Genomic DNA, 13,053 nt, shown 5'->3' on the forward strand with positions numbered 1-13,053 from the left:
TGGCCTTCTAAGAATTGGTCCCTTCCTGCCTCTTCCAGACCTTCTCAGTCCAAACCCAGATCCAGCAGAGCACCCAGGCTTCAGTCCCAGGGGACGCACAGGACTGAGCAGTGGGGGGGCCTCCGCTTCCAAATTTGGGAGTAATAAAACTCCCCCTATGGTAAACTGTCTCAATGACTTCTTTTTAAAACTTCCAAGAACTTCTCAACTGTCTGCCCCTTTGGGGGGAAAGATTGCACTTATTGCAAAGAACTGGGGCCTCATTACCCTGGACAAATGGGTTTTAAATATAGTGTCTTAAGGATACAGATTTCACTTCCACAGTTACCACCTCCAAAAGGTTGGCTGGATCTACCTCCAAATCAGTCGGCAGAGGCTCAAAAGCAAGTACTCTCTCTCTTAAACATTGGGGCTATTCAGTTGGTACCAGAAGATGAAAAGGAGCAATGTTTCTACTCAAGACTTTTCCTGGTACCCAGAAAAGACAATTCATGGCATCCTGTCCTGGACCTGTCTACTCTAAACACCTTTTTGGTGATTCCAGAATTGAAGATGCTGACTCTTCACCAGTTGCTTCCTGTGCTAGGCAAGGATGCCTGGCTGGCAACATTAGATTTAAAGGAAGCATACCTGTACATCCCAATCAGGGAATCTTGCAGAAGATACCTATGCTTCAAAGCAGGCTGCACGCACTATCAGTTCTCTGCACTGCCCTTTGGCTTATCTACTGCGCCCAAGGTATTCACAAAGTGCCTAGCTCCAGTCATTGCATTTTGCAGGCAAAGAAATATTCAAATATACCCATACCTGGACGATGGTCTAATTCAGGCAGAAAGCCAGGACATACTTTTGAAACATCTGGCCTTTGTACAAAGGGTGCTAACTTGTCTGGGGTACACCATAAACAAAAAGAAATCACACCTGGTACCCTGTCAACAAATTATATTCCTGGGAGCAAGCTTGAATACAACTTCCCAGATGGCTTTCCTCACGCCAGAGAAACATGTTCATTTGACAGCCTACTTCAAACAAGTGGCCACAAAAACCCTGCTATCTGCAAGGCAAATACTACAAGCCTTGGGTTCATGGCATCCTGCATTCTTCTAATTCCATATCCAAGGCTGCATACGAGGAAACTACAATATCTAAAAAGCCTATGGTGTCAACATTCTCAGGATCTAGAAGCAACGATTCCCATCATACCTTGCTTACGCCTAGAGTTCCTTTGGTGGGCAGAGGCCTGCCACCAAAACAAGGGACTACCATTCACACTACCCCCTGCCGCCCAAACGTTAACAACAGATGCATCAGACTATGCATGGGAGGCTCACCTGGCAGGGAAGTGCATTCAGGGCAAATGGATCTCAAGTCAAATGCACCTGCATATCAATCAAAAAGAAATATTAGCTGTACAGAATGCTCTGACAGCCTTCAAGGACCACATTCTTCCAGGACAATTAATGGTAAAGACGGACAACACTACTTTTATGTGGTACATAAACAAGCAGGGGGGAATGCATTCTTACCCCCTCTGCAGACTAGCCATGGCATTGTGGAACACAGCCTTGAGCTACCAAGTGCATCTACAAGCTCAGCTCCTGCCAGGGAAAAATACACTGGCAGACGAACTAAGCAGAAACCTCATGGACCCAAACGAGTGGAAACTGGACCCAAGGATTTTCAACATGTTGACAAGCAAATGGAGGAGCCCAGATATAGACCTGTTTGCCTCCCACCAGAACTATCAATTGGAAAAATTTTGCACAAGGACTCCCCACAGACAAGTTTGGAAAGTGGATGCTTTGTCCTTCAATTGGAAAAACCTATCAGTTTATGCCTTTCCTCCTCTGCCTCTGCTCTCCAGGGTACTACTAAAAATCAAGCAAGACAAACCAAGAACGATTTTGATTGCACCAGACTGGACACGCCAACACTGGTATACCCCATCTTGTTCAGTGCATCACTGTTGGACCCATGGCACCTGCATCAGACTCCTACCCTGCCGTCTCAGCAGGAGAACCAGATTGTGCACCCTCAGCTTCAAGCACATCCTAGCAGCCTGGCTAATTACCTAATCTCTCCTTTACCATCCCTCTGTAAGTCAGTGATGGATATCATTTTAGAGGCAAGGAGGCCTAGTACTAGAAAATCTTATGCTGGAAAACGGAAAAGAGTCTGTGCCTGGAACCAATTGCAAGGGATGAGCACAGCAGTGCCCAATTTACCTCAGATTTTACAATGCTTATCTGAGATGCTTCACAAGGGCCTGTGTTTTTCCTCAATAAAAATTCACGCCTCAGCCATTTCAGCTCATCATAACACATAACCTCCCCTCTTCTCTCATCCATTGCTCAAGCAGTTCCTTAGAGGGACCAAAAATTTAAGACCACCCAGGAGAGCTCCAACTCCAGCCTGGGACCTTAACTTTGTATTGGAGAAACTCACCCTTCCTCCTTTCGAGCCAGCTGCTATTGCAGATTTAAAATTCTCTTCTTGAAAAACAACTTTCCTTTTAGTAATCACTTCAGCAGAAGGGTATCTGAATTACAGGCCCTTATGGCAGTAGAGCATTTCATCATCTTTCATGCAGACAGGGTGTCCCTCAGGACTAATCCCTCTTTCATGCCCAAGGTGGTATCCAGTGTGGCCCTTAATCAGTCCATTCATTTGCCAGCCTTCTTTCCTAATCCACAGAACAAAGGGGAATGGATACTGCACTCCTTAGATGTGCACAGACAACTTCGATTCTACTTGGACAGGACTAAACCTCATCAGAAATCTGAACAACTGCTGGTGGCATTTGCTGCAGGGACAGAGGGAAAGGCTATTTCAAAGCAAACCATTTCTAAATGGATAGGCCATTGCATTCATTTCTGCTATAAGCACCATGGAAAACCTATCCCACAGGGGATCAGACCCCATTCAAGCAGGGCTGCATCTACCTCTACAGCCTTTTTCAGAGGCACACCTACCAGGGATATCCTAGAAGCTCCTACCTGGAGTTCTGTATATACTTTCACCAAGCATTACCATTTACCAATTTTCTCTAAATCCAGAGCTGGCTTTGCCACTGCAGTCTTGCTGGCCTTATAGCTGGCCCTAATGCTATCTGATTTCCTCCTCCCATCGTTAGCTTTGGGAAGCTACCCAAATGTGATGACTGCAACAGTGAAACACGAAAAACATAGTACAGTTGTGCACACTTACCGTAAATGTAGATGTTCGAGTGTATTCACTGTTGCAGTCCTGGTTACCCTCCCTCCAGCCCCCTGACTTCTTTTGGCTATACCTCTTCTCTCCTTTACTATGCTTAAAAGCTTTTTGGTGTATTTGCTTTTTTGTTGGCGGTATAACCTTGTATATTTATAGATTTAATTGCTTCCCATTAGGGGGGCACCTGACATCTGAGGCAAGAAAAACTGATGTAATGGTGTCTGCTGCATGTTTTATACCCCTGATGACCTGATGTCACAGAAGAAGAGACAGAAACCGATGCAGGACCCAAGACTTTGTTAATCAAGCCGACTGAGGGCTACTGCAAGCAGATATCCCAAACGTGATGACTGCAACAGTGAATACACTCAAACATCTCCATTTATGGTAAGTGTACACAACTGTACTTTCCTACACTTCTCTAAAGTTCCTACTTCCAGTTTTTTAATCTCTTGCACAATATTTACTACTTTAAATACAATTGTTTTAGACATTGATTTCTATTTTCTAGTAATTGCTTTTTTGGCAGTCCCCAGAATTAAACATACCAAGTTATTACTATGTCTAGGCAATTCAGAACCTGTATCCTAGCTCAAAAAAATAATTTCCTTAGTTATTCCATGTACTCGCCCAGTTTTTATGATAGACTACTCTGTAGGGAATTTTTAAAGTCTGCCATCTCATGAATTTAGTTTCTAGTCTTTTAACTGTATGTTGTACTCTTAGTAACCAGTAAAGTATCAGAGGGCTTAAGGTTTATAACAGTGGCCCTCATTAGACATGAGTGAGTCTTACTGGAGTTTTGCAACAGACCTTTCATATTTTTTGATCATCATAAGTGGAAAACTTAATGGGAGAGATGCATAATTTTAAAAAAGCTGTTTTAAAAATGGTAACACAAACTGAATATAATTCAGCAAGATTCAAGTCATGGTTCTTTGCATAGCAATTAATATGGAATATACAAGATTGATTTAGAAACAGTTTATTTACATGTATAGCAGATTATCTCCCATTTAAGACTTGAACTTTCACTTCGTATAGCAGGGCACATCACGTCAGTATAGCAATCAATCATTTAAGTTAGAGGCCCACACCACAGTAGGTAATGCTAGAAACATTTCCTTTATTCACAGAAGTAGTAAATGCCTCATTGTCTGTCATAATATTACTGTCTTAATTTAGGCTATTGGATACTGAATGACAGTTCTTCCTGTCAAAGAAAATGTTGCTGTTTTTTTCCCAGTTATAAATTGTAAGCTACTTAGAAGCGTGAGTATTTGATGTGGAAATTGATCTTAAATGCTAATGTAAATGTAATTTATGAAATGTATCTGAATAAGGTATTTATGTTGGCATTTGTTTACTGCTAGTCTTATCTCAGGAAGAAAATGAACTGGGGAAGTTTCTTCGATCTCAGGGCTCACAAGATAAAACCAGAGCTGGAAAAATGATGCAGGCCACTGGGAAAGCACTTTGCTTCTCTTCTCAGCAGCGGTGAGTCTCTGTGATGCATGTGTAATTCTTTTAATTTTTGCTTTGATGTAAGTTTGAATGTGTAAGTTACTCAGTTGAGCAATGCAAGGCAGTGCAATTTTTGTTGTTAATATTTGCTTATCTGTTTCGCTATATGTGTTTTGCAAACAGATCAGGTCTTATTGGAAATAGAGATGCATGAAATTGTTAGTTTGAACAAATTGGGCACATTGAAAGTGGGTTGTTGCAAATTTTAACAACATGGTATTCTGTTTTGTGTGTTGTATCCTTTTTGGTAAATGACTTTTTTGTTTGTAAGAGTTTAAAATATATGTGTTATCTTAGTCTTGTAGGATATTCAGCATTCCCACTGTTGTAGTAACCCTTGGGCCCTATAGGGGTTGTTTCCTGGCTTGGAAGCAACAACTTTCCAGGTTCAAAAAGCTCTAGCTGCCCCACTCCTTCACTCTGACTGTTGATTAGCTAATCCCAAGGAAGAAAATTGGTATTCAGAGTGAAACTTTCTTTAGTACTTTTTTGCTGTCTTGAGAAGAAGCATCTCTTGGACTTCACAGAAGCAGCAGTCGGCTAAGAGATTAATTTCTATCAGATAAAGTACTCCTTGGGGAACCCCTGCACTCAGAAATTGTTTCCCTTTTAAGAAAAATAGCTGTTAATCTATTTATTGACTAAAAGTGGTATTTCCCCTTTAAGAAACTGGTATTTTTTTTTCCACAGTATTGGAAGTTTCCTGTCAGGGACTGCTTTTTTAGCTAAAACTGTTTATTAATGTATTCTGGGTTAATTTTGTGAAAAATTATGTACTGCTTATATAAATTTTGAATTCTGTGGGACAGAAGAGTTTATGGTGGAGTGGGTAGGAGTTTGTGTCCATGTAGTGCTTATGCTCACTTTGTGACTACTTACCTACCATTTTGTTATTGCCAGTGTGTGTGTGCAAGTACTTGAACAGTACTGACAGGGGAAGTCTGTTCTTTCTTTTACTTGTTTATAAGTTAAGAGACTGAGGAAAGTGTTGTGAGTGTAAGTGTACTACTTGTGAATGCTGTGACAGCTTGTGACTGATTCACTCCAGCTATGCTTACCACTTTTGGTGTGTCCTCCCTAGTTACAGTATGGATTCTCACTCCAGTCCAGCTGGCTCTCCTCCTGCAATACCTAGAAAGAAAATAATCACTTACTAAGGAGTCCTTAACTTTGCTGCAGACTCTGTCTGTGCCTCAGCTGATAGTTGATGAATCTGCAGTGGCCATTGATTGTTCCTCACTCGGCTCTCCTGCTTCCTCTGTTGTGCTTTCAGCCATTATGAACCGAGGGTCAGCCACTTCCTCTTCATCTGTTTCAGTGTCCAATGTGGGCATGGGAGAATGATGATCTCTAGATCTGGGAGACACTTTGGTTGATCGTTTTCAGGGTAACCAGGGTAAGAGTCCATTACATCAGGAAGGCAGTCCCTCCTTAAGTCAGTTCTCTTTTTCTGCAAATCCTTTTAATAAAAGGCAAAAAATAAAACATTGTTCTTCTGAAGTTACAAGTTAAAAAAGATGAGTCCCTTACCTTGGCTAGACCATCATTACAGGCAATAAATCCTGGTATTAAAAAGCTTTTACAGAGGGGCATTCCCTGTAAAATTATTCCTGAAGAAATTGGGTCTTATGATTCTGATTTTGACAGAGATGGGAATCTGCAGGATAAGCCCAACTCTGATTGTGAGGAAATTTTTAATTCTTATCCTGTTGAAAAGGAATTTTCTTTTAATCAGACCATTACCAGGATGAATTGGGTGTTTTTATGGGAAGAAGTAGATGATGTTCTTTGTGTTTCACTGTTGCAGTCATCACATTTGGGTTATCTGCTTGCAGTAGCCCTCAGTCGGCCTGATTAACAAAGTCTTGGGTCCTGCATCAGTTGCTGTCCCGTCTTCCATGACGTCAGGTCGTCAGGGGTATAAAACATGCAGCCGACGCCATTACATCAGTCTTTCTTGCCATGCGGTGCCCAAAACAGAAGCAGTTCACAAGTGCCGGTCGGCCGACTCTTGAAATTTTAGTTTTTGAGTTTCAGAACCGAAGTCTTCAACTAGAAGCTAAATACCCTGTTGGGGAAACTTTTTCTTGCTCTAAACCGATGTCAGTAAAAGTAAATAATTGCATTAGTTGTGGAAAGCAAATACCCCATAAAGATTTTCATTCGTACTGTATTCCTTGCCTTGGCCCTGACCCACAATATACCTCTGTCGGTTTTATGCCTTATTTAAACTACGAACTATCCGTCAGTATATTTTCACTTCTAAATATTTTGGTGCTTGGGTCAATTATCCTGATATGTCTTCGGTAAGCCATCCGTCTACCGACATTCCGAAAAAAAGCAAAGATAAAGACAGAGACAGGACACTTCTCCTAAGCCAGTCGCCAGTTCACCGGTACTCAGTGAGGCGTTTTCGCAGCCCCTGATACCCACTACTTCAGATTCGCAGGCTTCTACTGAGACCCATTCAGAGTCACGTATGCTGTGGGATGCTTCAATTGTGGAACCTGCGGATGTCTCTACCTTGGATGGATCCAGAGCCGCTGTGCAGGGACTGGCTTCTGAGGGTGTATTCAGGCCTACTGACTTGCGTATTAAACCGATGCCATCTTTTTCTTCAAGGCCTAAAACTCGAACCATGCCTAGAAAACTGACTCCCAGACTGTATGGTTAGGCCTCTATGTCTAAAAAACAAATGATAAGAATGGCTGAAGACCTTATTAGTTTAATCAGGGGAAGCCAGCCTTTCCCCTCTAAGAGACCTAGGATAGAGTTTGCTTATGATACTTCTGACCAGGATTCTGCATTTCTGCATTTTCTATTTCCTCTGATGACCAGAATTTACCCTTATCTACCTATGAGGATTCTGATGCTGAGGACTCTATTCCCTCTGCTTCTCCCCCAGAGGATTTCTCTTTTGGTGAAACCTTGCATGCTCTCAGGGAGCATTTTCATTGGGAAAGTCAGGATTTCTCTGATTCTAAAAAGAGGTTTAGGGATTTCTTACTACAGCCCCAGGACAGGCCTTTAGCCATACCTTCTGTACTAGACATTGTTGATGATGCCTTTTCGGAATCTAGCTTGGCCCCTGAATCTTTACCTCCTGCTCCCAGGAAACCTGATAGATATTACAGGGTCCCTGACTCTTACAAGTTCCTTTTTAAAAATCCTACAGCGGATCCTGAGGCCATTTCACAGGGACCCAAGGGCATCAAAGCTACTACTGCCAAAAATCCTACCCCCTCTGATAGACACTCCAGGGTGCTGGTTAGATGGGGTAAGAAGGTATACACTTATGCAACTTTGGCCATTAGGGCCTTAAACTGCCAGTTTCATATGTTAAAGTATCAGCAGCATATTATTGGATTGCTTAAACAGAAAATTATGTTGATTCCTGATTGTGCTGAAAGTAAGGATTTACAGGATTTACTGCATTCAGCTGAACAAGTTGGAAAACATACTTTGCAATGTGGTTTTGATTCACTAGAGGCATCTTGCAGGGCTGCTGTAACTGGGTCTGTACTTAGAAGGCATGCTTGGCTTAAGGAGCAATTCTTGCCAGATCATGTTAAAGCGAAATTACTGGATGCTCCTTTAAACCAAGACCACTTGTTTGGCAGCAAGGCAGAAGAAGTTCTTAAAAAGGAGGAGGAAAAAGCTAAATCTATGCAAACTGTTAAATATTTTTTACAAGTACAGCCCCCAAGGTTTAGTAGGCATTGGCCTTCCAAGAACTGGTCCTTTCCTGCCTCTTTCAGACCTTCTCAGTCCAAACCCAGATCCAGCAGAGCTCCCAGGCTTCAGTCCCAGGGTACTCACAGGACTAAGCAGTGGGGGGCCTCCACGTCTAAATCAGGAAGTAATAAAACTCCCCCTTATGGTAAACTGTGTCAATAACTTTGAGAAAAAATAAAAATAATGCCACTGTGGAAACGGTATAAGTGGAAAACAACAACTCAATCCAAAACAGAAAAAAAAATCCACTTCACCTCCACGACTCAAATCATATAAAACCAAGACGTATTTCTTATGTAAAACCAAGATGTATTTATTAGGTTAGCGCTTTCATGCCTCAGCAGATACTTCCTCAGACCATGTCTCCATGACTTCTTTTCAAAACGTCCAAGCACTTCTCAACTGTCTGCCCCTTTGGGGGGAAAGATTGCTCTTCATGCAAAGAACTGGGAACTCATTACCCAGGACAAATGGGTTTTAAATATAGTGTCCCAATGATGCAGATTTCACTTCCACACGTTACCAACTCTAAGCGGTTGGCCGGATCTACCTCCAAGTTAGTAGGCAGAGGCCCAAGAGCAAGTACTCTCTCTTTCTGTTAAGCATAGGAGCTATTCAGTTCGTACCAGATGAGGAAAAGGGACAAGGTTTCTACTTGAGACTTTTCCTGGTACCCAGAAAATCAGTTCATGGTGTCCTATCCTGGACCTGTCTACTCTAAACACCTTTTTGGTGATCCAAATTTCAAGATACTGACTCTTCACCAATTGCTTCCTATGCTAGGCAAAGATGCCTGGTTGGCAACACTAGATTTAAAGGAAGCATACCTGCACATCCCAGTCAGGGAATCTTGCAGAAGATACCTACGCTTCAAAGCAGGCTACATGCACTATCAGTTCTCTGCACTGCGCTTTTGCTTATTTACTGCTCCCAGGGTATTCACAAAGTGCCTAGCTCCAGTCATTGCATTTTGCAGGCAAAGAAATATTCAAATATACCCATTCCTGGGCGATTGTCTAGCTCAGGCAGAGCACCAGGACATACTTTTGAATCATCTGGCTTTTGTACAAAGGGTGCTAACTTGTCTGGGGTACCCCATAAACGAAAAGAAATCACACCTGGTACCCTGTCAACAAGTTATATTCCTGGGAGCAAGCTTGAATACAACTTCCCAGATGGCTTTCTTAACGCCAGATAAACAAATTCACTTGACAAACTACTTCAAACAAGCGGCCACAAAGTCCCTGCTGTCTGCAAGGCAAATACTACAAGCCTTGGGGTTCATGGCCTCCTGCATTTTTCTAATTCCATATGCAAGACTGCATATGAGGAAACTACAATGGTATCTGAAAAGCCTATGGTGCCAGCATTCTCAGGATCTAGAACCTCTGATTCCTATCATACCTTGCCTACTCCTAGAGTTCCTTTGGTGGGCAGGGCCTGCCACCAAAACAAGGGACTACCTTTCACACTACCCCGGCCGCCCAAACCCTAACAAGAGATGCATCAGACTATGCATTGGGGTGTACCTGGCAGGGAAGTGCATTCAGGGCAAATGGAACCCAAGTCAAATGCACCTGAACATCAATCTAAAAGAAATGTTAGCTGTACAGAATGCCCTGACAGCGTTCAAGGACCACATTCTTCCAGGACAATTAATGGTAAAGACGGACATCACCACTGTTATGTGGTACATAAACAAGCAGGGGGGTACACATTCTTACTTCCTCTGCAGACTAGCCATGGCATTGTGGAACACAGCCTTGAGCTACCAAGTGCATCTTACAAGCTCAGTTCCTGCCAGGAAAACTAAATACACTGGCAGACGGACTAAGCAGAAATCTCATGGACCCAAACGAGTGGAAACTAGAACCAAGGATTTTCAACATGTTGACAAGCAAATGGAGGAGCCCAGATATAGACCTGTTTGCCTCCCCCCAGAACTATCAATTGGAAAAATCTTGCACAAGGACTCCCCACAGACAAGCTTGGAAAGTGGATGCTCTGTCCTTCAGCTGGAAAAACCTAACAGTTTATGCCTTTCCTCCTCTGCATCTGGTCTCCAAAGTACTACTAAAGATCAAAGAAGACAAACCAAGGACGATTTTGATTGCACCAGACTAGTCAAGCCAACACTGGTACCCCCTCCTGCGCAGTGTGTCACTGTTGGCCCCATGGCACCTGCCTCAGACTCCTACCCTGCTGTCTCAGCAGGAGAACCAGATTCTGCACCCTCAGCCTCAAACACTGACCGTAGCAGCCTGGCTAATTATCTAATTTCTCCTTTACCATCCCTCAGTAAACCAGTGATGAATATCATTTTAGAGGCAAGGAGGCCTAGTACTAGAAAATCTTATGCTGAAAAATGGAAAAGATTCTGTGCCTGGAACCATTCTGAAGGGATGAGCACAGCAGTGCCCAGCTTACCTCAGATTTTACAATACTTAACTGAGATGCTTCACAAGGGCCTGTCTTTTTCCTCTATAAAAATTCACGCCTCGGCCATTTCAGCTCATTATAACACAGAACCTCCCTTCTTTTCTCATCCAGTACTCAAGCAGTTCCTCAGAGGGGCCAAAAAATTTAAGACCACCCAGGAGAGTTCCAACTCCAGCCGGGGACCTTAACTTTGTATTGGAGAAAGTCACCCATCCTCCTTTCGAGCCAGCTGCTACTGCAGATTTAAAATTCCTTTCTTGGAAAACAGCTTTCCTTTTAGAAATCACTTCAGCAAGAAGGGTATCTGAATTATAGGGCCTTATGGTAGTGGAGTCTTTCATCATTTTTCATGTGGTCAGGGTGAACCTCAGGACCAATCCCTCTTTCATGCCAAAGGTGGTGTCCAGTGTGGCCCTTAATCAATCTATTCATTTGCTAACCTTCTTTCATAATCCACAGAACAAAGGGGAAGGGATACTGCACTCCTTAGATGTGCACAGACAACTTAGATTCTACTTGGACAGGACTAAACCTCAAAGGAAATCTGAAAAACTGCTGGTGATGTTTGCTGCAGGGACAAAGGAGAAGGCTATTTCAAAGCAAACCATCTCCAAATGGATAGGCCATTGCATTAATTTCTGCTGTAAGCACCATGGAAAACCTATCCCACAGGGGATCAGACCCCACTCAACCAGGGCTGCATCTACCTCTGCAGCCTTTCTCAGAGGCGTACCTACTAGGGACATCCAAGAAGCTGCTACCTGGAGTTCTGTACATACTTCCACAAAGCATTACCATTTTCCAATTTTCTCTAAATCCAGAGCTGGCTTTGCCACTGCAGTCTTGCAGGGCCTTATAGCTGGTCCTAATGCTATCTAAATTCTTCTTCCCATCCTTAGCTTTATGAATCTACCCAAATGTGATGACTGCAACAGTGAAATATGAAGAACATAGTACAGTTGTGTACACTTAACATAAATGTAGATGTTCGAGTGTATTCACTGTTGCAGTCCTGGTTACCCTTCCTCCAGCCCCCTGACTTATTTTGGCTATACCTCTTCTCTCCTTTACAATGCTTAAAAACTTTTTGGTGTATTTGCTTTTTTGTTGGAGGTATAACCTTGTATGTTTATAGATTTAATTGCTTCCCATTAGGGGGGGGGGGGGACCTGACATCTGGGGCAAGAAAAACTGATGTAATGACGTTGGCTGCATATTTTATACCCCTGACGTCATGAAAGAGGAGACAGCAACCGATGTAGGACCCAAGACTTTGTTAATCAGGCCGACTGAGGGCTAGTGCAAGCAGATAACCCAAATGTGATGACTGCAACAGTGAATACACTCGAACATCGACATTTGTGGTTAGTGTACACAACTGTAGTTTCCGTTGAAGCTGCCTTGTCTGTGTCCACAGACAAGGGTGGTTTTCTAGTCAGTGTTGTAACGGCTGATGTAAAACAAGTTTTAGCCGAGGCTGCACCCTTTCCAGCTATGCTGTTCTCGATTGGATTATCTAAGTGAGTGGCAGTTTCAGTGGCAACTGTTACTGTCTGCTCTCTCGGCCAGGAAAAAACGTTCTGGGATTGGAAATCTTTCAAATCCCTCTGTAGTTTTTTAGCCTTTGTAAGTTGTAATCTTTTATCATAGGGTACAATATTTTCTTGTAGTTCTAGCTTGTCCCCTATAACATCAATTGGAAAATGGCTAGCAACATCGTTCTCCATACAAATAATGTCATCTTTCAATTCATATTCCATGGGGCCAAAGAAGTCTATGAGAAGCTGTATATATCCAGCACTAAATTGTAGGTTTAGTTGCTGCCATCTTCTAAGAAGTTCAGGGTATTGGTCTCCATAGCTAGGCATATTTAGTATTCTTAAACCTCTCGGAATGACTTTGTGCTGTAGAGAGGCTTGTAGATGTAAACGCTGCCATTGCAGCCTTTTATATTTGTATAATTTATTTTCAAGATTTCTATAACATTGTGATAATTCTGGTTGTAATCTGTTAGTTTCACAGTTGTTGCTAGTTGCAAGAATCTGACTTATATCCAGCAAAACATTATCCTGTACATTGTTTGTTTGTCTTTCGGCTTTTCCCGGTAAGGGGTCGCCACAGCGGAACTCCGGTCCACTAATG

General features: G+C 42.6%; 1 protein-coding gene across 1 annotated transcript in view; it reads left to right on the forward strand.

The window, feature by feature from the left end:
• Nucleotides 1-13,053, forward strand: part of LOC122797240 (islet cell autoantigen 1-like) — a 472,425-nt gene that overhangs the window by 393,753 nt on the left and 65,619 nt on the right. The window contains exon 5 of the mRNA XM_044066089.1: nucleotides 4,587-4,710. Coding sequence (XP_043922024.1) covers nucleotides 4,587-4,710 — 124 coding nt within the window. The remainder of the gene's footprint in view (nucleotides 1-4,586; nucleotides 4,711-13,053) is intronic.

The sequence above is a fragment of the Protopterus annectens genome, chromosome 3.part0 (assembly GCF_019279795.1).
Source record: "Protopterus annectens isolate FY-2018-M chromosome 3.part0, PAN1.0, whole genome shotgun sequence".
NCBI lineage: Eukaryota > Metazoa > Chordata > Ceratodontiformes > Protopteridae > Protopterus > Protopterus annectens.